The sequence below is a fragment of the Hippocampus zosterae genome, chromosome 5 (genome assembly GCF_025434085.1).
Source record: "Hippocampus zosterae strain Florida chromosome 5, ASM2543408v3, whole genome shotgun sequence".
Classification (NCBI taxonomy): domain Eukaryota; kingdom Metazoa; phylum Chordata; class Actinopteri; order Syngnathiformes; family Syngnathidae; genus Hippocampus; species Hippocampus zosterae.
The window spans coordinates 11528128-11554140 of record NC_067455.1 but is presented as its reverse complement, the minus strand read 5'-3'; the positions used below and the strand labels follow the sequence as shown (position 1 = coordinate 11554140).

The window sequence follows — 26013 nt, the reverse complement described above, 5'->3', positions numbered from 1 at the left end:
GGAATTTGAATTTGCAGTCAACCTTGATGATGGATAATCTCTGTTTGGTCACTAGAGGGCACACTTGTACCTGATGAGCTGCTGTCTTGCATTTTATCCCGTTATTTCCCCAAACGTTTAAAAGCCCGATATAAAATCACGTCCGGATTGATTCCACAAAGTGTGAACTGTTATTAATTTGTAGTAAAAGTTTAAAGGCATTCACCAACGTAAATTACACTTGACAGTGGACTCCTAAAACGAGCACAGTAAAATAACCTGGAAAATGAAGGTACCCGAATATAGGAAATGTTAAGAGTTCATTAATTGTGAAGTCGCGCCCAACAATTTATGACAGTTATTCAGAGGAATGTTAAAATTCCCAATCGTAATCACCTACAATGTTTGCATAGAGTAGCTCCAGTCCGAACGAGGTAACAAGTACAGACAGCAAGACAAATCGAATTCACATAGTGGTGAAACATGTTCCCACAGAAAAAAAAACAAACAAAAAAAACCCCTCGTGCTATCAGTGCTGTGGGCCACACCTTGAGGAACATTACAGGGCAAAACTTGAGATTGAATCAGAGATAGCGGCCTCTGGATAAAATACATTACATGAAAAGAATATTGCTTGAACAAGGCAGTTAGCCACTTCAAACCTTGGCTTCCGGCTCTCAATAACCAATTAAATACATTGAGCTCCCAGTATGAGGTTGCATCTTGAAACCACACAAATTCTTCAACCATTTGATGATCATCGTAATCACCAGCTGAATCTTGTACGGAACACGAAACAGCAAATGATGTCGATGTAGACAGGAACATTTATAATGGACTGATAGAGAAGAACAAATGTAATGTAAATGTAATACGGCTTTTATTTTTCTCAACTCCTTTGTATCCAGACACCAACTAAAACATGCATCATTCCCAACTGTATCTCTCTCTATATATTACTGTGACAAAACAACATGATTCAGAGTAAAAAGACAAAAATAAACATCTTTAGAAAACAAATCTGTACACACGTTGCAAAAAAGTGCTTCATGAATTGACCAATTGTCTCATCTTTTTAAAATATTGATCACCGCAAGATCTTCTCTTGACCCAACATGAAAGGATGCCTTTTTTTCACTAAAAGATGGATGACTTTCCCACAAATGATCCAGGAATTGCACGCGTGGGAAAGTTGATTCGTTAAGTCACACAGACTAGACACGACGCATTTGTCAAATAAAATTGAGCAGCTTGTAAACATCTTGGATCCTGTGCGAAATCAAACACGACGGTCTTGACACTACGTAACAGACAGAAACAAGACAATGCCAACAACAAAACTGTCATGCATGTAAGGAAGCTCCTCAAGAGCATCATGATCAGAAAGGACTCTCCTCAACGTGGCTTGGATTAACTGGTAAAACATAATAAATATGCGTCCGTTTTGGTGGCAGCTAGAACAAGACATCTTCATGCTCTATCATGAGTTGCACCACAAGTTTCTGGTGCCTCATGTCGTTCAATGTGGTCAGGGCGTTCTGCTCGGGGGGCTGCATCAGCGTCGGGCCGAAGACGATGCCCAAGTTCTCCGAATTCATTAAGTTGTCCTTCTCGAATGTTGTTACCCTGGAATGTGATGAAAGGAAAGCTTTGACAAGGATCTAGTGCAGTATTTCTCAAAGCGTGGTATCACTTGTGGCATGCACAGAAAAAAAATCCCTGCATAGCCCAGACTCCAACCCCATTTAACCCTTAAAAACAAGGCATTTGTATTTAAGCGTTTTTCAACAGTTACTGTATTTAGGTATAATTTTTAAATTATGTGCGATACATTTGAACCAAATCATTATATCGGTACAGTTGTTTTATTTTCCTATTCTAAAACGCAGTTTAAAATGTGGTTATATTTTTTAGGAAGAAAACCGTTATTGATGAACACTTAGGCCTACTATGCTACTGTATATGAATGTTGTTCATGATAGTGTCAGTTGGTGAGTATTTTTGGAGGTGGTACTTGGTGTAAAAGTTGGAGAAGCACTGAAATTAACTCACATTGCATGACACAAACAGACCTCTTTTCATTTTGGGATTGCAATGACGCTAAATGGCAAAAAGAAAGCAAGCTACAGTTGAGTCTACAAAGTCAAACTATCTGAAATCCTACAGCTGGGGTGTCAAATTCATTTTTGTCGCGGGCCAGATTTTAGTTACAGTTTTCCTTGGAGGGCCGTTATGACTGAAACCATATAAAGAAGTCAAGAATAACGGTTTATTCACCTATTGTTTAAGTTACTGTAATGAGGGGTTTGGTAACAAGAATATGCTTACAGTATAATTCTCATTTATTCCAAATGATCATTTGAAATTTTGCTTGAGATTTTAGCAGGCATCATGAATATAGACATCTTAGATTTGCTTTCACGGGCCACATAAAATGATGTGGCGGGCCAGATCTGGCCCCCGGGCCTTGGATTTGACAAATAAAAAAAATTAGAAATGCGTAATGTGGAAAGATAACCTAAGCGTATGCGTATCATGTTTTCAAAGATTGTTGATATAACCAGTACCTTTGTAAAAAAAATCAAATACCTTTAATTATTTTCTACGGTGCCATTTGTGTATTTGACTTTGGAGGTTGCACTGCAGTACAATTATTTCATTTAAGTTTTAGTCTTAGTTGTTCTGCATTATGTTTAGAGACAGCGTCTTTCGTGTCCCACCTCTTGAGGTGAGCCATCAGGTAGCGTAAGGTCTCATAGTGAGCGGGGGGAAGCTGCAGCAAACCCTCGTGGACGGCCTCCAGTCTGCATTCAGCATTTGGAATTTCTGTGGAAATATAATCGATATGATTCTCTTGTTTAAAAGAATCGAAGCAACGTGAAGAAGCAGTGGCGGGAGAAGCGGGTTATGCTTACTTGCGGCCTGAATGAATTTGGGGTACAGGTCAAAGGTTATGACGGGAATGGGGAGGTCCCTCAGGTAAAGCTTCAGAGCACCAGCAATGATATTGATGTCTGCATAGGCACTGGCACTAATGTCAGCCTTTTCACCATCTGCTGACAAGAATGCAAACAATGTTTTGGAGGCCATTGAAGCCCACACAATAATCAGCATCCCGTGTCAAATTTTATGATCAGATTTCAAATCATTAAGCTTTTAGCTTTGCGAGCTGTCAAATAATATACAGTATTAGTGTTCATCAACTTTCTTGAGGCAATTTTCTCACAAAAAATATCATGACTAAAAGAATGATCTCATCTCATTTTCCTCACGAATGTGAAATGCGGGTCTATTGAATTGAACAAAAAGCTGAGCCGTGACTTATTATATTGAATGAGTGGCAACAGGTGGACAAACTGGTTTGTTGTACTTCCAGTGTGAAATGATGTATTTGAAAAACTTTGATGATTGGAGTGTACAGCTTAATGAACCCTTTCAGGGACAGCGGTTACTACAGTGGACAGTTTATCATGTTATCAAGTTACAGGGTGCAGGAAAAGGTTCAAACACAAAGTCATTTTAATATTATATTAGGAACAATCACAATCATTTGTGGGTAGAAATTACCGGTAAGTCGGTACTGGCCCCTTAATCACCACCTCAGAAGTGTTTCATGAATTTGGATGCATTTCATTTTTTGAACTCAACTCCTAAATATACATAAATACTGTATGTATATAAACACAATAACAATAACACAGTACAGTCATTGTATGTAAAATGTTGTACTTAATTTGATTTCCCCTTATTTGTCTTTTTTCCCACTACCTATGTTTATCTTCTTTGTCATATTTCCAAGCAAACTACCAAAACCTGCGAAAGTAAGTTTTTCAACTTGCTTAAAATGCAATGTACAAATTTGAGACATTGAAAGAATTTCAAGAATTTCATCCACGGGAACGTTGTACATGTTATTCAGTCAGCTTTAAACTTCCTTGTTCAAGACGGCGTGAAAACAAACCTCGGTCAAAGGCGAGTCTCACATCCTCGATGTGCTCCGAGAAGCCAGACACTCTGTAAAGACCTTCAGATTTCAGACCTGCAACAACCATTGGGAGGGTGTGACACATCTGGAGATGCGGCACACGTTTATAATATGCTCTCCGCTATCTTACCTCGGAGTTCGATCTCTCGAATGCAGAGATCCACCACCATGGGCCTCGGGGTGTTGTGGGCCTTGACCAGCGTGGTGAGGTCACAGCTGAACACTTTCTTTATCCGCCGCAAGTCCGGTTGGCAGTCTCTGGGAACCAGTTTAGAGCACTGTTTGTGTACATTCAGCCCGCAATCTAGAGGAAGGAGATAAAGAAAGAGCCATCAGCCTCGTACAGATGATAACACAAACACAGCGGCGGCATGAAGACCAAGTGAAAGTGATGTGCACCGTCACACCGCGCGGCCGCAGCTCCTGCTCTCTCTCGCTTCGCCGTGTGATAAAAACAAACACGACAGCGGGAAGTCAGTGTCGCTACAAGTAGAGTGTCTCTGAGCTGTCTTGAGTACAGGTTTGACGGGTAAAAAAGATGCCTCGTCCCTTCGCAGGGATGCATCAGAGGACAAATGGACGGGTTTCCAAAAGCACATGAGGTCTGATGATACAGGATTGTGCCCCAGGCTTATCAGCATGGAAAATGTGTCAACAACAAACACTGTGTTTTGGGAGAAAGCCGTTAGGTCTTGACTTCTGTCTGAGCTCCCAACAGGAAACCTTGTGATCTGTTATTTTTAGTTCCGTTTGACCTGTCAACAACCTTTGGGGTTTACATAAGTCACATCGCATCAAAATGAACATTTACGGATTTCAGTCTGTGGAATTCTATTTTATCAGACCACAACAGATCAGTAACATATTTCAGTGAGTAAAGTGGTTGCCAGTCAATCGCGGGGCGCTAATCGGAAAAATAATCATTTATACTTGGAAGTATTTAATTGAAGGGGGAGTTTGCAATTTAAAAAGAAAAATTACTTCCTCGTTTTTTGTTAAAACTGTCAGAATGAGCTGACAGAAGCAGATTGGAAAAATAATCTGTGGGTAAAAAAAACGTACCTCTTATTTGATTTTTAAGAAACCACCACCCCTGAAGAAAAACAACCAATCACAGGCAGAATGCGTGACTGACGAGAAGAAATTTGTTTTTGTACACTTGTGAGCACAGCAGCCTCATACATTATTATACTGTTTCTTATTACATTGGCCTTGAGGAGCTTCGCTGAAACCTTGGTGCAATATCCAACCCTGGTTTGCAACAAAAGTTAAACAGAAAGAAATGTACACTGAGTCTTTCTGAAGTGAGGAAGCCACAGGCAACTGAGAGGATTCTGAACAGACATTTTTGCACGACAGACAAATTTGCCACTTTGTTTTGAATTTTGACCTAACTATAATTCTCAAGAAAATAAAACTTCAAACCGACAACATTGAGTGTTTTAACAACATTGTGAATAAGTCATGCTACCAGCATATCAGCTGTGGCTGATGGTTTGCTTACAGTGCCGTCTCATGCAGGTCAGTAAGGGGCGTGACTTTGGACAGAGACTCAAGGGGGGAAGGGATTAGTGAAGTGAGGCCACGTTAAAATCTTGCAAGCAGTTTTAAAACTGCAAAATCCCCCTTTGACCAAAGAAACATGATTTTTGGTATGTGGGAGGAATGGTCAGTAACATATTTTATTTCTGATTATAATTATTGATGTGAGTTCCCCAGAATCTATATTCTAAAGATCTTAACATGAGTTTGGAGCTTTTAAAATGGGTGGATAATTAAGGTGAGATGTACACACATATTTCTACGAATGTGCTACCAAATTTTGCTGTCATGACAACGAATCAATGTGCTGATCTCGAAAGCTCAGAAAACATGGCCACTGTTGGATGAAAGCGCAATTAGAATGCAGTTTCAATAAAAATAAAAAACAATAAATTACTACAAGAGAGACGTGAAGAACAGGGCCCAGTATGTATGTTTTTTTTTTTTAAATCAAAGGACATCCGGGTTGTTATCAGCGCAGTTGAAAAATCATCAACTGTGATGGTATGGAAGTGTGTTGTGGCCTATGGCATTATGATACCATTAACACTGAAAAGTATATAGAGGTTGTGGGGCAACATACATGGTCATCAGAGCAACGTCTTTTTCAAGGATGTCCCTGCTCATTACAGCAAGGGAATGTCCAGCATTATTCTGGATGTGTTACCAAAGTGTGGCTTCGTAGTAAATGAGTGTGAGTACTGTACTGGCCTGCGAGAATCCCAGACCCTTCTCTTATTGAAAATTTGTGGCGCGTTATTAATCCCAAAATACGACAACTGAGACTGCGGACTGCTGAGCAACTGAAATTGTAAATGAAGTGTCCAAGTGTCCACTTCACACTTGCCAATTTTACATCATCCGTAAGTGGAGAGCTTCTTGCAGCTCCTTGTAAACATGCTTTGAGCTCGTCATTCTACTGCGTGGACTCCAGCGAGTCAGCTCCGTCATGTAGACCGTGCGCCTCTCCCGCACTGATTTAAAGGGAATGAGTGGTTTCCATTGGCCGGGAAACTTGTCGGCTGTGTTCACTCCCACAACGGCGCAAATGCCCATTTCTATCTGCGTGTGTTTACGGAAATACCAAACAAAAGAAAAATCTATCGACGCGCATGCACATTTCTTTGCTCTAGACCTGCGCTGGGCATAACATTTTTTTCTCGACTTGTGAAAATAGGTCCCTTACAATTTTCAGATACCCAACGCACTTTGAGTGAAGTTGAAAAGGAACGATTATGTAACACAATGGCAAAATGGCATGCGCCCGTTAGAGGTTTTTGGGACCGTGTTCAAGGCATCAAATTTAAAGTGAGTCAATATTTAAAAAAAACAACAACAACAAAACACTCAGGTTTATCTGTCTTGAAATAACTTGTCTTGGTTGTGTTTTCATTTCATTATAGGCTGAAAAGAATGTGCAATTGAGTGTATTCTGTTTTTATTCATCTTTTACATAATGTCCTAACATCATTGGTGTCTGGGTTTATTTTTGTCTTGTGAAACCCAAGAACAGCAAGACATTCTTTGTTTAGTGAGTGAGTGCTCCACTATGGATTTACCTGAGCAGCGGACACCTTGGGCAATCAGGCCCCACATGAAGTTGGCACAGTACTCGCACCAGTGTGGCCCTCGAAAGGTGTGTACCTGTGGGTGGAGACCCCATGATTATAGGCATGTAAACACACATTAAGGCATTGCATCTCCATGCCCAAGCTGGAGTTCAAGAACTCTTTTGATGGGCTGCACAGAGCTTACTTTGGGAGGGGACCCCTCGTGTTTGAAAGGAGAGCATGTGTACATAAGAGGAAGATTAAAGGATTTACGATTATGTGTCTGGCATCTGCTGCAAGGTAATCAGATACATGGATGTAAATCTGCAAGCCCAAGTAACATATGTGCATCCCAAAACATTGCAAGGATGACACCTGTGCACCTTCAATATGCGGGAAGAATATAGTGGACATATGGCAGGTACTCCGAGATTTGGTTTTGTTCTTTTTTCCAAGCCAAAAGCTGGAGGCCATTAGAACGATGAAACTTGATATACATTCTCAAAAGTGAACTTAAAACTCGTCCGTCTATACACAAGGATGAGTGCTAGCAACTATAGTACAGGACGTAAAATGGACAATTATTTTATTTGGAGTCAATAGACTAAAACAAAGAGCTTGAAATCAATGATGTTCAATGCGCTCCGCTGTTAATGGGTTGCGCTCGGCTCTGTCCATTAGTTACACATATTGGGCAGGAGGTCAGCTGTGTGCGCTCCCATTAAAACAACACATGACACAAACAACACTTCAGAGGGTCATGAAAAATGTTGGAATATCTGTATTTACAGCAAAAATGGACATTGTTCAGAAACAAATAAAATAAACACAAATCGGCTCACCTTGAAGTTGTGCATCTTCTCATAGGAGCACTGCTTCTCCGGGGTGTCTTTCAAGGCGCTGTGCCGCACCAGAGAGGACGAGATCTGTGGACAGGAGGCCAACAGTTTGAGAGGCTTCCACAAAAGTGTCCCTTTGCTCCCTAGTTTGACTCCCAGCGCAAAAGCCAACAGTTCCTGTCGCTTCCGCTCTTGTCTTTTCGCCTTGTGGTTGATCAGCTCCCCTGCTAAACCTCCATGGTTATTTTCGGCCTCCATTTCGGACTGTTCCCACAGACCCTCCATCTCCTCCGGAGGAAGATGCGGAAGGGAGCTCGTGTCGGCCCGGCGAACAAGTCCAATCCGCTCACTCCCCTCTCAGTTTAGAGGGCGACTGATGACTGATGGCCAGGGGACGGCTCCAATTCTGGCCTTAGAGAGTGTCAGCAGGGAGGGAGACGAGCAGGGGCAACAAGACGGGTGGTGGGTGGCCTGAGGGCTGGAGTGTGCCTCGCACAATGGCCCTCTTTCACACGCCCAGAAAGGAGCGAGAGAGAGAGAACAGGCTCTATGGTGGGGAGGGGCTGTGGAGGGGGTGTTGCTGTCAGGACTGTTTCACACAGCTCAACAGCTCTGTAAAGCAGGATCAATAGTGCAGACACCCTCTTTATATCACAGAGCACTCACACATTAGCTCGCTGCCTTCCGGACACACTCCACTCCACTTAGCTGTAGATTCAAATGCCAGCAGCACGCGGAGAGCCAAGCGAGGCCTCCTAAATGTGTCACTTACTGCCTCTAAAACGGACCCCAAGATTATTGGGCCGGACAAATGAAGAGTTTCAGCGGAAGAGATCATGACCTCCATTCTTTTGTCAGCTAGCGGGTGGAATTCCCCAAGCCTGATACCCAAATGCCGCCTTCCAGAAACAGCGGCAAACGACTTCCTCAACTCACAAACAAAACTCATAGAGCCAGACTCATAACTGGGGGTGGTGGGTGGATTACTGACGTAATCCTGACAGAGGGAATAATCCCGGAGTGCTCAAATCCATGTAAAAGAGCAAAGGAAGCTCATTTGTCGCTCTGCAGCCATACTGTGGTTTACCAGTGGGGGGCTGTTGCTATGTCAAATTGAATTTGTGCACGGCAGCAAGTACTTACCGGGGCAAGATGCCTGTCAACTGCCCTTATTGTCATTCCATTACAGTACAGGATTTTTAAAATTTGTATTATTATTGTGTGGCCCGATCAATACAGGAGAACAAAACTAATTTACACTCCACAAAGTAATAAAAAAAAACTGTGCTACAAAAACACACCAATTAACAGAATAGAAACTCTCAAGTCAAACATAATTGACTGCAAATAGCATTAGTTGACTGTCAAGGGTCGAATTTCAAATTTAATGTTCACTCAGGAAATGCATCATTAATTTCTTTCGGGCTTAAACTGCTGCCCAGAAGTTCAGAAAATCTTTTTAAAAATATGAAAGAAATTACAACCGCTCCCCAGCTGAAGACAGCTGACACATAAGGGAAAGGAACAGGAATAACTGCTTGTTGGAAAGCTTTTCTGGTCATTTTTGAGCATTCGTTGGCCATTCTGCTTTTCATCAACATCACCATCAACATCTGGTTCGTAACATATTTGAGTATACAAATATATTCCACGAATTGATCATATATTGTACATGTTGGCCATTTTCAAGTGTCGTGACGTGTTCTGGTGACAGGTTTCATATTTGCATTCCCGAGACCATTCTGAGGCGGCATCACAAACAAAACAGACTGACAAAAGCAAAACACTTGGGGTAGTTAATCCTTTGGATGCACATTGAAGTGATGTCTCGCAGGATTTGTTGACGTATCACATGACACCGTACCTGATGACGGTCTGAACTCTTCGACTTTTGACAATTTTTTTTCGAAGGGATTCTGGTTGAGTTGTAAATTGACTTTGGAGTTTCCACTCTGTTTTTTTTTCTTTTTTCATTTGTCCGGATTCCTTGAGTAAAGTTAAAGCACGACTGCAAAGACTGACGTGACAGGTGAGGATATTTGCCATTGTGGGTGACATTCTTTTGGGAAGACCTACACATACCAGAGGATAAAATTTAGCATACAAGTCAGAAGGGACAGATGAGAAATATACCACTCGGAGATATTTTAGCCTCAAGAGGGGAGGGGTGGGGGGAGGGATGCAGACAAGGGCTGAGCTTTTCTGCAGGCAGATGGCCTCTTGTCTGGCCAAAGAAAAAGCAGGGAAGAAAAGGACAAAAGGTGGTCACAAACAACAAGCTCCTGTGAGTTAGAGCTTGCCATTGTGGCGTGACAACAAAGTCAAGTCAAGTCAACAGTATTTATAGAGCACTTTCAAACAGCCATCGCTGCATACAAAGTGCTGTACATGGAGCAATTTAACATGCACAATAAACAGTAAGACAAATCGGTAATAAAGGCGGTAGAAAGCACCAAACAGTAAAACCAAGAACAAATCTAAGTCATGCTGAGTCGAATGCCAAAGAATACAAGTGAGTTTTGAGGAGGGCTTTGAAGATGGGCAGCGAGGAGGCTTGCCGAATGTTCAGTGGGAGGTCATTCCAGAGAGAGGGACCAGCAACAGAAAAGGCTCAGTTTAGTTCTTGGTAGTTCTTGGTACTTCTAATAATGTCTGGTCCACAGACCTGAGGCGCCGGGCAGGTTTGTAGGGGCGGATGAGCTCAGAGAGGTAAGGTGGCGCGAGATTATTCAGAGGTTTGAAAACAAAGAGGAGGATCTTGAAAATAACTCTAAAATGAATGGGGAGCCAGTGAAGGGATGCCAGAGTAGGAGTTATGTGCTCCCTCTCACGAGTACCAGTCAAGAGGTGAGTAGCGGCATTCTGGACCAGCTGAAGGCGCTTAATGGAGGACTGGCTGACTCCAAAGTACAGGGCATTGCAGTAATCGAGCCGGGATGTGACAAAGGCATGAATTACTGTCTCAAAGTGTTCATGTGAGAGGAGAGGTTTTATTTTGGCCAGCTGTCTAAGGTGAAAGAAGCTGGATTTAACAACGGCACCATTTTTGCCGATCGAGTTTGAAATCACTGTCCAGTTTAAGGCCCTAGTTTGAGACTGTTGACTTAAGATAAGGAGACAGGGGGCCCAAGCCTACAGGATAGAATGTACAAGGGCCACTGGGACCAAACAATATCACCTCTGTCTTCTTTTCGTTGAATTTCAAGAAATTTTGTGCCATCCAGGTTTTGATTTCTTCCAGACAGGATAGGAGTGGCCTTAATGAGAAGGCGTCTTTCTTGCTCAGTGGGACATAGTCTGGCAGTCATCTGCATAGCAGTGGAAGGGAATACCATGTTTCCTTAAGATGGAACCCAATGGGAGCAGATACAGCAGAGGCCCCAGAATTGAGCCCTGTGGAACACCACATTACAGGGGAGCAGTGCGTGACTCAGAGCAGCCAAGGGTGACACAAAAGGTTCTGTCAGCTAGATAGGACCTAAACCACTCAAGAGCACTGCCGCCAATGACAACCAAGTGCTGCAAACGAGTCAGCAGAATATTGTGATCCACTGTATCAAATGCTGCAGTTAAGTCCAATAAAACTAGACACACGTGGTCTCCAGAGTAATTTACCAGGAGGGTGTCATTAGAAACGCGTAACAGGGCTGACTCCGTGCTATGCATCATCTTGAAATCTGACTGGAAGACCTCCAAGATGTTATGTTCATCCAAGAAAAGTTTCAACTGCATGTGCACCACTTTTTTCAGAATTTTGGAAATGAAAGGCAGTTTGGAAATGGGCCTGAAATTTGACAACACATCTGGATCAAGACCAGGTTTCTTGATCAAGGGTTGGACCACAGCATGTTTAAACTGTTGGGGAACTACACCAGAAGAAAGGCTGCTGTTGATGATATCCAAGACCGATGCGCCAACACTCGGAGGAACCTCCTGAAAGAAGTGCGGGGGAAGAGAGTCGCAAGGGGAGCCAGATGGCTTCTACATCCTACATCCTCCAAAAGCGCCAAGGACACAGTTTCCCATCGCCGCGCTTGGGCCGCCATGATCAGGGATGTCGTGCGCGCCAAGGAAGAAGCCGGTTCAACCCGCCCAGGGTGAAGGCCGTTGCAAACAACAAACAAGGACACAGTTTCAAAAGAATTTAGTACAGCTGAACATGGAACATGGACAGAGTGGTCAGATGCGGCATTTGAGACCGGAGTCCTAGCTGTAGAGACGTTATCAATGAAAAACTGAAGGAATCTGTTGCACATCTCGGGTGAAGAATCCGAGCAAGTAGGCAGAGGGGGTTTGAGTACAGAATCTTGTTTTAAATAGTGCGCATGGGTTGTGACGGTTAGCTAGAATAAGGTCCGACAGATATTCTCTTTTGGCCTCTTTTACTGTGTGAGCTGGTAGTTACGCCAACAAAGTGGTCACTGATAGAGCCAGACAACGGGATGCACCCCCCCACCCTATCCTTACACATCCGAGACAAAAACAGCACCAACAAATCACAAATAGACACTGCAAAGAAACTCAAAGCGAGACAAAGTTGTCACACTCTTGGAAAAAATGAAAGAAACAGCCACTCTTGTTCACCTATAGGAGGACGGACATTAAACTCCAATTTTGGCGGCGTTAGTGGCTCGAACTAAGAGGTTGACTCGCTAAAAACGTCCTCACAAGTTTGGAGAAATGGAGCTTACTTTGGAGATTTTCGCGTGATAACATTCGGGCTATTTACCCGACAGAGCGCGTCATTATCTGAACAAACAACAGAGCTTTGACTGTGAAAACCATTACAGGGCAAGTAACCAGACCAGCCTGACCGGCACCTCGTTGCTATTCAGCCAGTCAGAGTGGTGAGGATCGGGAGGAATGTGGTAGAGGTTTAACCACATTCAGCATGCAAAAGGAATCTAACTGAGGAGATAAACCTAGAGGCCGAGTTCCCCTTTCGGCCTCTGGGAAGCGTTTTGCCGCAGCAATGTGGAGGTGCATTAAAAGGGTGAATACGTGCACATATTGGCCATACAGTGAAGCCACTGTGCAACTGAAGCCTCGCGGCGTGGCTGTGAGAACGGTAAACATGAAGGTCAAAAAGACTTTTCCACACTCAAGCCATCAGAGGGGAGCTGTGCTTTTTGGAGAAATCCAATCAGGCAAAAAAACAAAAACAAAAACAAAAAAAACATTTGGTGCAAACATCACCTAACAGTTCAGATCCTTGTGTGCAGTATGGAAAAAAAGATCCAAAGGAGCTGCCGACATGCTTGAAATGTACACAGGAGGACTTTCAGGACATTAAACGTGGATTGCTGTGACTCAAATGGCCATTGACGATTGTTGGCTGGTGTCCTTAAAAGAAACACACCAAGGCATTGTACATCAATTGATGACATGTTGATCGATGGCCATTTGCTGTATTAATGTCTTGCGTGTCAGGTTACAGCGAGCAAAGCGATGACTGACGCTGACGCCACAGCTGATGCTCGTGCTCACAGAGTTGTGTGTCTGTCAATGACATAATCCCACAAAGGGATTAAGGCTCACCACGCAGCGATGATTGACTCATTAAACGTCATTCATTTCTTTGGAGAAATAAAGTGGTGTGAATCAAAGAAACACCAACCGCCAATATAGGACACATACATTATGATTGCCCTCTAGTGGAAGCTCTTCCAAAGGATAGCAACCTTCCTTGCTTCTCAGTGGAAAGACATTCACAGACCATGACGGAACTACTTTGCAACGGTGGTGAAAACAATGTGCTTTTTTGCCTCGGCGTGGATCAGTATGTCTGATATGCATGTCAGGGAGAGCAAAGGCCTCCCGTCCTCGCGGTCATCATTACCTTTCAGAGGAGGCAATGAAGCATGGTAACAGTGAACACACCCGCAGGCAGCTTAGCTGATAATGTGCACTCAACTCCCAGGACAATGCGTCCTCTAAAACGGCACTGTAAAAATATTCAGTAGGGCGAAAGCCGATCAAAATCACACTATCACTCTGGGTCTGTTAAAAGGCCCACCTCATAGATATCCATCCATCCATCCATCCATCCATTCGTTTTCCGATCCGCTTGTCAGCACAAGGGTCATGGGGCGTGCGGAAGCATCCCCGCTGTCATTGGGCAGTAGGCGGGGGATACCCAGAATTGGTTGCCAGCCAATCATAGGGCACACACAGACAAAGAAACCATCCGCGCTCACACTCACACCTCGGGACAATTTAGAGTGTTCCAATAACCTGCCAACCTCCACATAGGAAAGCCGGCTCTAGAATCGGAACTTGGACCTCTGAACTGTGAGGCCGACGCGCCAACCAGTCAACCACCGGGCTGCCCACAGATACACAGGTAGCACTGCATTCCCAAAAAGAACAGTCTGGGACTAAGTAATGCAATCAGTGAGGTCTGGCATTCGGGAGTTAACGTCCCTTTGATGACAGTATGTGGTTAGTTCAATTACTTTCATGACATATAATCACCCAGAAAATTGTCTCCAACACCACAGATATACCATTCAAAATAAATATGATTCTACAAGATATATCCAAAAAGTTTTAAAAGTGGGCCAGGCAAGGTGATATTGAGAGAAAATCAAAGTGAAGTGGATTACTTGCATACAATATGTGCATACACTTCCTAATTACCGGTAGATGTATGGCACAAATGCTGATTTAAATAGGGACAAAATACCTATGTATGTGCAGAATATGTGCTCTTGATACATTTCATTTTTGATAAAACATTTCTCAATGCATGTATAACAAATCCACTATCTTTACCCAACAGCAAACAACAAAAGACCAAATCATGTAATATTTTTTTTCAGTGCAAAGGGCTCTCTTGCATAAAAAAAGACCATGCAAGGATGGCAAAAAACCGCTGAAGAAACCAACATTAAGTGCAAAAACTCATTTTTCCCCCCCACAAAAATTAACTCAATCCAAATGTTAATATTATTGAGGCATTGTGTTTATCCTGCATATCATTTCAAATCTGTAAAAAGTTAGGCCTGCTCACATTGTACTATAGGGCAGTATAATATGTATTGCATTGTATTGTGTAAGACCCAGCGTAAGCACATGTAAGAAATGTCTACCATCTAGTGGTGATTGGTGATATGACAACTTGAAACTCCACTAGACCCATGCATATTTGCTGTTTGGCAACTGGGGATTTGCATATTTGTTGTTTTCAATTTTTTTTCTTCATATTTTTTTTTGTTCTAATATAAAATGGAGGCGGCCTGGTAGTCCAGTGGTTAGCACGTCGGCTTCACAGTGCAGAGGTACCGGGTTCGATTCCAGCTCCGGCCGCCCTGTGTGGAGTTTGCATGTTCTCCATGTTCGTTTCTGTGTGCCCTGCGATTGGCTGGCAACCGATTCAGGGTGTCCCTTGCCTACTGCCCGAAGACAGCTGGGATAGGCTCCAGCACCCCCCGCGACCCTAGTGAGGATCAAGCAGCTCGGAAGATGAATGAATGAAAATGAATGAATATAAAATGGGTGAATGAAAAAGGTAGCTCCTACAATCTCCAAGTACTTTCTTGTAACACTTACATTCAGCAAATACCATTTCACTTCATTTGGGTTGAACTCTAGGACATGTACATACTGTAAACTGACCTGGTCGTCCCTGACAAAGGTGCCCCTGGGGGATTCTGTGCATCTGCGGCTCAGCCTGTGCACCATCTTGCCCTTTAGCAGCGAGGTGTAGCCAAGGTGCTCATAGATGGGGTTTGCAGTCATTTTGGCAATATACTCCGCCGCCTTGGTCTCGATGTAGAGAGTGATGAGGGCGTCCGTGACGAGGTCGTGCACGGACTCAAACCTCTTCTCGGCGACAAAGTGCTTCCCATCGTAGAACAGCCTGTAGTTGAGCGTCTGCGGCCCGAATCTACATGGAGACGTATGCTTTGAGCAGTTTGTGTCCAACAGAGACAAGCAAGGCTGGCTGAATGAGTTTATTGACTAAATAAACACGTGGTGGAATTCCTCCCGGATGCATCGTGACATTGCTGGTACCTTAAGGCCAACGTGTGTGTTCCGGGCTGTCTTTGGCTTTCCCTGATCAAGTAGGAACCATCAGCTGCCCTGAGAAGTTCATCTGCATATTCTCGAGAGATCATGCCGTGAAATCTGGGACAAATTATTACATATTGGATTAAGGGGGGGGGAAAAAGTGACTTTCCCTCGCACCCCCAAAAAATACATTTTTAGAATTACAGTAATTCAGTTGACACTCACTCTCTGCCATAATATTTGGGCCTGGTCTCCATCTGTGAAACAGAAAGGACATTGTTGCTTGAACAAGTTCAAGTTTAAGGGCCGAGACATCTGGAGATTGCTGGAACAGATTTAAGGAAGTGCGAGAAAACAGCCATTGATATTGTACTGTCGAGGTCAAGTTTTAGAGAATTCAAACGTCTCTTGCACCCATTGAGTGCACAAAGCGCATGTTCAGTGGACCAACTTTAATGGCTGCCAGAATAGGTAACTGCTATCTTTCTTCAATGATAACCAACCAATAAATACGCAGCCATGACAGTTCACCGCTTTAACAATGTAACTGTTGGACATAAAAAGGTCCACCAAGTCCAAAATTTAAGTGAGGGCTACAAATAAGCAATACGGGAGTAGACAGTTTTAATGAGTTTTGGGTCAACTAAAAATATGAGAAAACAAAATGCTGCCTCGAGCGTACCTTTCATTTCAGGGGCTATACTCACCTCTTTGGGACATACGATCCTTTTCGGTCTTGGGGCCTCCTGCTGTAATTGGTACACTGTTAGAGAGACATATGTGTATTTTAATTAAAGCCTGTGAGTGTGCAGTTCAGTGCAAGTTGTAATTACTTAAAAATAGTAGATTGGGGCCCCCAAAAAAGTCATCTATGTACATTTAAAGAGGAGGCATACTAAATTATAAGCTGTTAGACAGCAGCAAGTACGGCCCACACGTTATAAAAGAGTGTAAGCTAGAAAAGAGAAAAATAACGAGGCCAAAGTACACCTAAGGGTCGATGATGGTAAAGTGGTCCAGTCGCCTGACTTGTGTGCAGGCAGAGTGGGAGCGGTTCCCACTAAGTGATGGTGTGGATGTGGGTGTGAATGCTTGTTTGTCTCTATATGTGCCCTGTGACTGACTGGTGACCAGTTCAGGGTGTAGTCTGCCTTCCGCCCAAAGTCAGCTGCGTTAGGCTCCAGCAACTCCCGTGTTGAAAATGGATGGACGGATGGAAGTACACCTAAATCCTCCTTTAAGCAGCGTATTTTCCACACTAAAATGCGCAGTGGATTATGAGGCGCGCCTATTTTGTATTTTTTGTTCATTCATTGGGCGCACCGCGTTATAAGACGCAATCTACAATGCATCCACTAGATGGAGCTACCGCTCAAGGAAATGCTAACAGAACGATCAGATGTCAGTAAAACGTATTTAATTAAGCAGCAAGACAGTTCACTTAAACAACAGCAAGTTATAACTTTGACTCTTTACTGTTGAACTCTCTTACCGCTGCTCTATTTCCGTGTTCAACTGCGTAACTGATCGCCTTAAGTTTGAACTCTGCGTTGTCAGCATGTCTCGAGCAAGGAGCCATGTTGGGGTCGAATTGTTACCGCAATGACCATACACAAGGCACATTGGATTTTAAGGCGCGCTGTGAGCTTTTCAGAAAATGGAAGGCTTTTAGGTGTGCCTTTTAGTGCGGAAAATACAGTACCATTAACTAAGCTGTTTTGACACAGCGGTTGTACTTTGCAGGTATTTATTTGGCGACGAAATTAGGTTGAGCTCAATATGATATATGACAATTGGGCTGCACGAAATTGTAAAAGAACGCCCGATATGCGTTATGAGTGTTGATTATTCGATATCGCGATGTTTAACATGTACCTAAAGACTCTGTCCAGCGGCAAATAAGTCTCTCTGTGAGGCTGAGGCCCCCCCCCCCCTGTTTTATTACAGCAGATTCAGCTGGAAGGTGAAGAAGCGTCCTCACAGTGTGCATTTTCATGTTTATTTTTTTGCTTTTTCATGTCAAACTGGATTCAGATGTGGATATCATTCCATCCCTTTGACACAGTAAATGCCGATGGGACCACAGCGGGATTAGATAGAATCATTAGAAAACTATGCAGTCATTTAATATATGGAAAACAAATGCAAAAAGAAATTGCGACGATGTGTCACAGTTTCCATTTGCACTCATGTTGCTCCCCCAATTGAAATGATTGGAGTCACATCAAATATGGGAAGAGTGGATCCATTTCCTGCCACAAGGCGAAAACGCTGGATGCTGAAGTGGGCGTTATGAGAATGTTCAGAGCCTCTTCACAGAGAGAAAATCGTATTTTCTCCAGCGAGGGTAACCTGTTTTACTCACGCTAAGCTTTGGCATGTGCTGTGTGGGTGATGTGCCGTACTTGCGTTTATGTTGGTCAGCGCTAAGAAAGCCTCATTTGAAATGCATATTTTTCATTCATTCTGAAAATGAGAAGATTTGGCTGCGTTCCACATGGCTGTGTTTTAGTAAACACGTATAACCCTTACTACTAAAAATGTATGAGATTTACATCACGGTTTAGTTACACCCATATTGGAAGAGCATGCGGATGGTTTACAAATGACAAATACACTTTCCGCACGCAGGGCAAATTCATTATTAATCGTTAAACTCACAGTAGGACTTCCATATTGGTGGTTGGTAATCCTCAGGGTCTGTCAAAAAACAAACAAACACAAAATGCGAAGCAGGTCACTGTGCCGCTCTCAATGGTGTGAATACAATTCTCATTAGCATTTTCTGCATCAAGGACAATCGATACACATCCGCTGGCTTTGTTGAACACCATTTCAATGGCACCGGCCCGCAGGGTACAGAACTTATGATGCTCATATGAGAGCATTCAATGTTATCGGAACAAAGTCCTGCGAACATCTGAGATAAATGATCACTTCTTTTGTTTTATACCAAGTACCACCTTAAGAGTTACTTAGCTATCCTATGTCGCCATCTTTCTTGACCAACATTAAAATACAGTAACGTAGTCATCCAAAGTGTTCATCAAAAAACAAAGGAAGTTTCATTCCTGAAAAGCATGTTTAATATTATTGCGAGCCACTGTAATATTCTAAACGGTTTGAACTTTCACACTGCACTCAAATATCGTAATAAACAAACAAATAAATAAATAAATTTAATGATTTAATTCCAAACGTGAAACAAAATTATACCAAAATATATTAAACAACAACTTGACAAAACTTAAAACCCAAAATATTTTTTAAAGACTAAATACAAATACATAGAACTAAAAAGTTAAATACGGCGAACTATTCTTGGGCAGTGATTCCTCCACGCACCAGGAATGATACAAGTGAAAAAAACCCCAACAGCTACCTACATCATTGCATGCAGCAGCTACGGGAAAAGCAACAACTGCACTTAATTGTCAGCAACTTATTGCATGAAGCAACTCTTTAATTTTGAACACACCCTTGTTGACAAAACCACACAGAGCATTTGAAAGTAATATCATTGAGCCGCTGGAGGATTGGCTACGCGCATATAGATAATGACTCATATCAATCCAGAATGTGCGCATTCTTTTACCCTCCACACCCTTCGGGCCTGAGGCGGTGAAATGAAACACACCTGAGCGCTCGAGGGGATTAATATAATGTCAACCAGTAAGCACTTGTCGGATGTGGCTACTGTGGAACAGGCTGTAAAATATTATCATCGACCTCGAACCGCGTCGCCAACTCCCTCTGTGTCTTATTTAACGCGGTGTACATTCTTTTTCCCCATTACTCTTTACTTTCTCGTGCTGTTTGCTCTTCCACTGCTTGACGACAACATTAGGGCCCGTGACTAAAAACTCAGCTTGAAAGAATGCTGGTCCTTCTTTTCAAGAGTTACTATTTTGAACAGGGGCCAGTTCAGTTTTTAGAAAGGCCAAAATAAATGCATGTAAAAAAACAAACAAACAAAAAACATGAATCGACGTTTATGATGACAATTTGTGAGTTATTCCTTCATTCATTCATTTTCCGATCTGCTTTATCTTCACAAGGGTCATAAGGGGTGCTGGAGCCCATCCCAGCCGTCTTCAGGCAGTAGGCGGGGGACACCCTGAACCGGTTGCCAACCAATCGTAGGGCACACAGAGACGAACAACCATCCACACTCACACTCACACTCACACCTAGGGACAATTTGGAGTGTTCAATCAGCCAGCAATGCATGTTTTTGGAATGTGGGAGGAAATCGGAGCACCCGGAGAAAACCGACACAGGCCCAGGAAGAATATGCAAACTCCACACAGGGAGGCCGGAGCTGGGATTGAACCCACTGGGCCGCTTGTGAGTAATTTTCTTGTTTATTTTTGTAAACTGCAAGGCGGGCCTTGGTAGTTGGCTCACCACCGATCTGAAAGATAAATAAATAACGATAACAACGAACACAAATGAATCACCATTACATTGTGTTTGCAGATATGTTGCAGAGGACATCGCTCTATCATTGATCCTGCGTCGCTGGGCATAGCACTTGCAGCCCGAAAGATTTATTTCACTGCAGCTTGTTCAAAAAATTTTTTACGGAATCTAGTTGCATTCCAAACACTCTCTTCTAATGGAATTCTTCAAACCCACCAACCCGGTTTCTTCTCATTCTGCAGCGTGGCATCACACCAACATTCCGCTACACACACACGAATTGACACACATGGAGATGCACACTCAAGTAAATACGCGTAAACATGCACAGATGATGCAAATATCCGCAAAACATCAAACAGAGTTTCAGACTAACTGCCTGATGATGTGGGAGAAAGCAGGACGACACAGCTGGAGGCCTTCCCCCACCCCACCCCCCCTCAAAGAGAAAGTAATTAGACGCATCCCCTAGAGTTCTTCACCGGTCAAAGGCACTCATTAAAACAATAATTAGGTTCACTCGTGTGTCAAAGAGCATATTTGATGAATGAAGACCAACTGCCTCATACAGCATGCGTTGTTGTGACCTGTGGCTATACACACATTTTAAGGGCAGCTATGGTATGTGATACACAAGTCCGCCCCCCCAAAAAAATGAATAAATAACTAAATAAAATTGTGGAAACTATATTTGAGTGGGTCGATTTAAAAAAAAGTACAATGTTTACATTAAGGAGTGAAATATTTAAGCAGCACGGTGGTCAACTGGTTTGCATGTCCACCTCACAGTGCAGAGGTGCAGGCTCCGATTCCGGGCTCTGGTCTCCTAGTGTGGAGTTTGAATGTTCTCCCCATACCTACGTGGGTTTTCACCGGGTACTCCGGTTTCCTCTCAGATTCCAAAAACATGCACGGCAGGTTGATGGAACACTCTAAATTGTTCCGAGGTGTGATTGTTGGCACGAATGGTTGTTCAGGGTGTCTCCTAAGACTTACAATGCGATTTAATGCAAATGTACTGGGCCATTGTGGGGGAAAAAAAAATACTGTCTGAGGCACACACCCGCACACCAAGCAATTGATTACAGCACATTTACCGATGCGGTCCAGTAGAAAAACAGCAATGCCCTATCAGGTTTTGAGGCTCCACATACAATTGACTGTACTGTATTATACTTTTCATTGAACCATAAAACCAAGTGGCAATTGTCACGGAGGAAAAGGATTGCCACAAAGAAATTGGTGAGAAAAGTGGAGAGAGTAAAGATATTTTAGAGGCTGTTGGCCGTTTGGAAAGACTCAAGCTCCTAGAACATGTGAAATTCTGAACGTATTGTAATTGAGTCGTTGATGAAGTCAGCATGATGTCAGTGGTATGTGACAAAACGTTGCACAGTTGCATTTTTACTGTATTTCAGAAAGTAAATCAACCATCACCATTGGTTAGGCATTGAATCAATGCCTTTTGGCCTCTCAATCAGTTAGCAGTGTCACGGCCAAGTCACAAACAAACCATAGTAGAGGCCATGGCATTGGCCAAGAAATAAAAAAAAGAACTATTTGCATTGCATAGCTGATAAAACATTGCCTTTTTCATATTGGCCTTGGAGGAAGGTTGTGTCCTTCGTGCTTGTGTTTTAATGAAACTGAAGATTTCGAATGCTAACCTTCATCTTAATCATCGTGATGGGAAGTGGCCGAAGCGAGGGGCAATATTAATTATTTCCTATTCTAACCCCAAAAAAAACATTATCTAGGAACGATTGTTGCGCAACAACTGATCATATAAATAAGTCATTTAACATTTCCGTATACTTGGTCTGATGCTGGACATCACTTCAAACATATCCAGGGTATTTACTCCAGGAGGTCAACAAATCATTTATTGCTGAATTGCCTAGCCTTTAAAGCTGGGCATACAAAAAATTAATAAAATATTTTCTCACATGTCAGTGTTCAAAATGGGGCTACGAGGTCATATAATGTTTGTTATTAGCCATGCAATGAAAGGAATGTGTCCAGTCATACTGCAAGGTACGGTGTTATCGTTTCCCTCATGGACGCTGTGTTCTTGCACAGCTCACATCACACTGTAAGCTCGTAAATTCATGTGACTGTTACCAAGCTGGAGAAGAGGTTTACAGAACCACCCAAGAGGAAAGAGAAGAACTAGGGTATTGTTGCTATCCCTCCGAGTGTGTGTGTGTGTGTGTGTGTCAGCAGTAGGCAGACCATCTGTGTCTCATGACCCCAGTCCAAAAAAAAAAAAAAAAATGATGCAACGTGCCTTGGTGTAGATTAGAGCCAGCAGGTACAATGTGCCTCAGTGGAGCAGCCACATTTCGATAGCCTCTGTGATGCTGTAAAACACCATCGCCAAATCACTGTACTTGTCATCTACAAATTTTGTTTCACACGATCCTCGCTGGAAAGGAGGACAAATGTAAGTAGTGGAAAGACTTTTGAGGTGAACGGTAGTCGTTAGCAGAAACATGTGCTGGGTGGTGTGGAGCAGAGACACGTAGCTTTCATTCCATCTACTTAAACTATGCTGTCATTCACATCCTGAAGCTTAAGGTATACTTGTGTTTTGTTTTGCTGTCTTATACTGTAATTTCTCTCTTGAAATCCATATGGGAAATGGAGCATTGTTCCTGGTGTAAATGCTCTTGCTTGTACCAACAATGGTACAACAATGCCAGCAATGTGTTCTTGACATTTGGAATTTTTCACCTTTAATAAAAAGGTAACGACAGCTCAGCTAAGGCTGTATGTATTGCGTTCATATTGCCTCGCACTGTATTGTTCTCCTATAGACAAGGTATAGCATTTTATTTATCCGTACTCACAACGTGCTGGCGAAGCTAGAGTGAGCGGAAAAAACACTTCCTTTGAAGCCAGAAAACAGACGGCCTGATTTGGGTCAGCAAACAGCAACAGCCAGGATTCAGTTTGCCGCGTGGTGGAGATTATTCAAATGTTGAGGCTGCCTGCCAAAAAGCTCTACTTGAAAATAATCATACCCTTGTGACAACCACTCCATCCCTGGCGGCGGTGCAGCTAGTAACCTCTGATAATTACGCCGAGTAGTAATGACAGCCCTCCCAATGCCATCGAAAAGAAAAGTGTTTCCTCTTCAAGCAAGCAAGGCAACAGTCAAGGCGTACCGTGTATAGAAGCGGCTGCTTTCTGAGGCCCACACATAAAATAAAATAATGCTGTGCGAAACATGTGGTTATACCTCAGGCTTTGTCAACACGCTATGACTGATTGTCCCTCTCACTGGGCAGCACTTCAGGAAAAAGTGACTCTGCCTGGGCCAAAACTGTTGTTTCAATATACAGTGGAGCTTCGCTGTTTGCAGGGGATAGGAAACGGGCCAGCCGACGAATAGTGAAAATCCCTGCATAGTTGGTGCTCATTGAAATGCATTGGGGGAAACCCCAACCCCACTAAAAATCATTCCAAAAAAACAATCATACACATTTCGCACTGAAAATGTGGGGGAAATGGCAAAAAAAAATAATTATATATATATATGGCGGCCCGGTAGTCCAGTGGTTAGCACGTCGGCTCTTCACAGTGCAGAGGTACCGGGTTCGATTCCAGCTCCGGCCTTCCTGTGTGGAGTTTGCATGTTCTCCCCGGGCCTGCGTGGGTTTTCTCCGGGTGCTCCGGTTTCCTCCCACATTCCAAAAATATGCATGGCAGGCTTATTGAACACTCTAAATTGTCCCTAGGTGTGAGTGTGAGCGTGGATGGTTGTTCGTCTCTGTGTGCCCTGCGATTGGTTGGCAACCGATTCAGGGTGTCCCCCGCCTACTGCCCGGAGACAGCTGGGATAGGCTCCAGCACCCCCCGCAACCCTAGTGAGGATCAAGCGGTTAGGAAGATGAATGAATGAATAATATATATATATATATATATATATATATAGAGAGAGAGAGAGAGAGAGAGAGAGAGAGAGAGAGAGAGAGACAGAGAGAGAGAGAGAGAGAGAAGAAAAATTGGGAAAAAATCTGAGATGAACCACAAGGGTGCAGGGATCCCCTACTGAGGAACCTTGGTCAAAGTGAATGCGCACACACATTCAGAGTAAAACTGTACAGTACATTATGACATTCAGGTAACTGCAATAGGAAAGACTGACGACGACTTTTGCAGTTAGCATGCCAAATAAAAAGAAAGAAATGAATTAAAATAAGATATTGTACCGTAAGAGAAGAGTTGGGGCTAAATCCCATTATCAATACCTTTCTTGAATTCTTATAGATAGAAAAAGTGAAAAACATTTTGCTGCCAAACTAAGCCTCGATGAATTCAAATACTACATTATATAAGAAGCCCTGTGTCACTGCATTGTGACATATTTTGGGTTTTGACAACCCCACAGAACTTCCAAACTTGGCGCCGCATGCGTGGAAAGTGGACTACACGTGCCAAACATGATCCTTCCTTGCAGCCCACCACCAAGTGGAACGGCAAGTAGGAAACTGTGGATGTGATTGATGATGGCGTACTGAAATCCCAATTCATACGCAAAAATAAGACAGTGGGTGCTTTTCGTTTGCAAGAATAAAAACAACGGACTACTGTAACATTTCATATGCGACCAGCCAAGTTTATCCACGCATTAATTATAATGTGAGACGGTGGATTTCAACTCTTACCAGATGACACGGATGAACCGGAGAGGCTGGAATTACTGGAGGCTGCCATCCCGTCCCTCCTCTTCTTTACTGCCGCTCATCCAAGGTGCGCTCCTGGCAGCAGCAGATCCAACCCGGAGGTGCCTCCATGACACTCACGGTCCGCGGTCGGTCCCGAGTCTTTCTATTTTTCTATGAATAAGCAGATCCAATCCTCTCAATGCGCCAGGTCACCGAGGACCGTCAAACTGGAGCAAGAAACGAAAATGCATGTGATTTTTTTAAACGAGGCTCGAGACACCACACGGGAAGGTCCACCGAATGAAGCAAACATGTCCACAGGTTGTGGATGCCAACGTACGGTAGCCTGCCTCCATGTGCCTCCAGGAGGCTCGCGGTATTTAACACACTCCGCCGTAGAAGCCCAGACGCGCCTTCTTAAAGTGAAAGTTGGACTCGGTGCACATGGAACCAAAACGTAGCAACCAGGTTTGACTCGATTTGAAAAAAGGAAAACCACAAACCGATTCTAAGCACGGGCGTAATTTTTTTTAATTAAGGCACATTGTAAGTACATTGCTTTCAAACGTGATGTCATATTGAGTTCGAATTCGTCTTTGGAGCAAGAGCGCCATCTGGTGTGTCTACTTTCGCATCTCGTCGAGGCATAATGACGTCACTGGCGTCAATTCAGTACTGTACCGACTTTGAACTTATTGGCCCAAAGGAAAAAAAATATACATAAAATAACTATATATACTGTATATATATATAAAATAACTAAATGTATGGTATTTTGTTGTCCGTCGGGCCGAACAACTATACACGATAGATAAAATGCTGAGTATCGCAAGCAGGTGTCACCAACATTTTTGAGGGTGAGAGCAACTTCATGTGTACCGATTGTGTGAAGGGCTACCAAATTGATACACGTCTGAAATAACATATTTGTCCAAAATACCTTCAATAATATGAGGATGTGTTATTTTTAATACTTGATGATTTAAATTGTCAGACTTTGATCGTGTTTCGAA

At 43.1% G+C, this 26013-nt stretch overlaps 1 protein-coding gene across 8 annotated transcripts; it reads right to left on the bottom strand.

Annotated features, from left to right (window-relative positions):
- Positions 1-842: 842 nt before the first annotated feature.
- On the bottom strand, positions 843-25516 carry chn2 (chimerin 2). Of its 8 annotated transcripts, none has more exons than XM_052066619.1 (13): positions 25001-25516; positions 18570-18608; positions 16616-16671; positions 16134-16165; positions 15912-16025; positions 15513-15783; positions 7899-7982; positions 7066-7150; positions 4095-4268; positions 3941-4018; positions 2895-3035; positions 2700-2805; positions 843-1605 (listed from the first exon to the last, which is right to left on the bottom strand). In XM_052066619.1, exons 1-13 carry the CDS (start codon positions 25047-25049, stop codon positions 1434-1436), a joined length of 1401 nt encoding a protein of 466 aa, XP_051922579.1. In that variant the 5' UTR covers positions 25050-25516; the 3' UTR covers positions 843-1433. The 8 variants fall into 8 exon arrangements, with proteins under 8 accessions (XP_051922579.1, XP_051922580.1, XP_051922585.1 ...); XM_052066620.1 differs by having other exon boundaries at positions 2895-3032; positions 25001-25514; XM_052066625.1 differs by lacking the exon at positions 25001-25516 and adding an exon at positions 19291-19854 and having other exon boundaries at positions 16591-16671; positions 18570-18600.
- Positions 25517-26013: the final 497 nt, after the last annotated feature.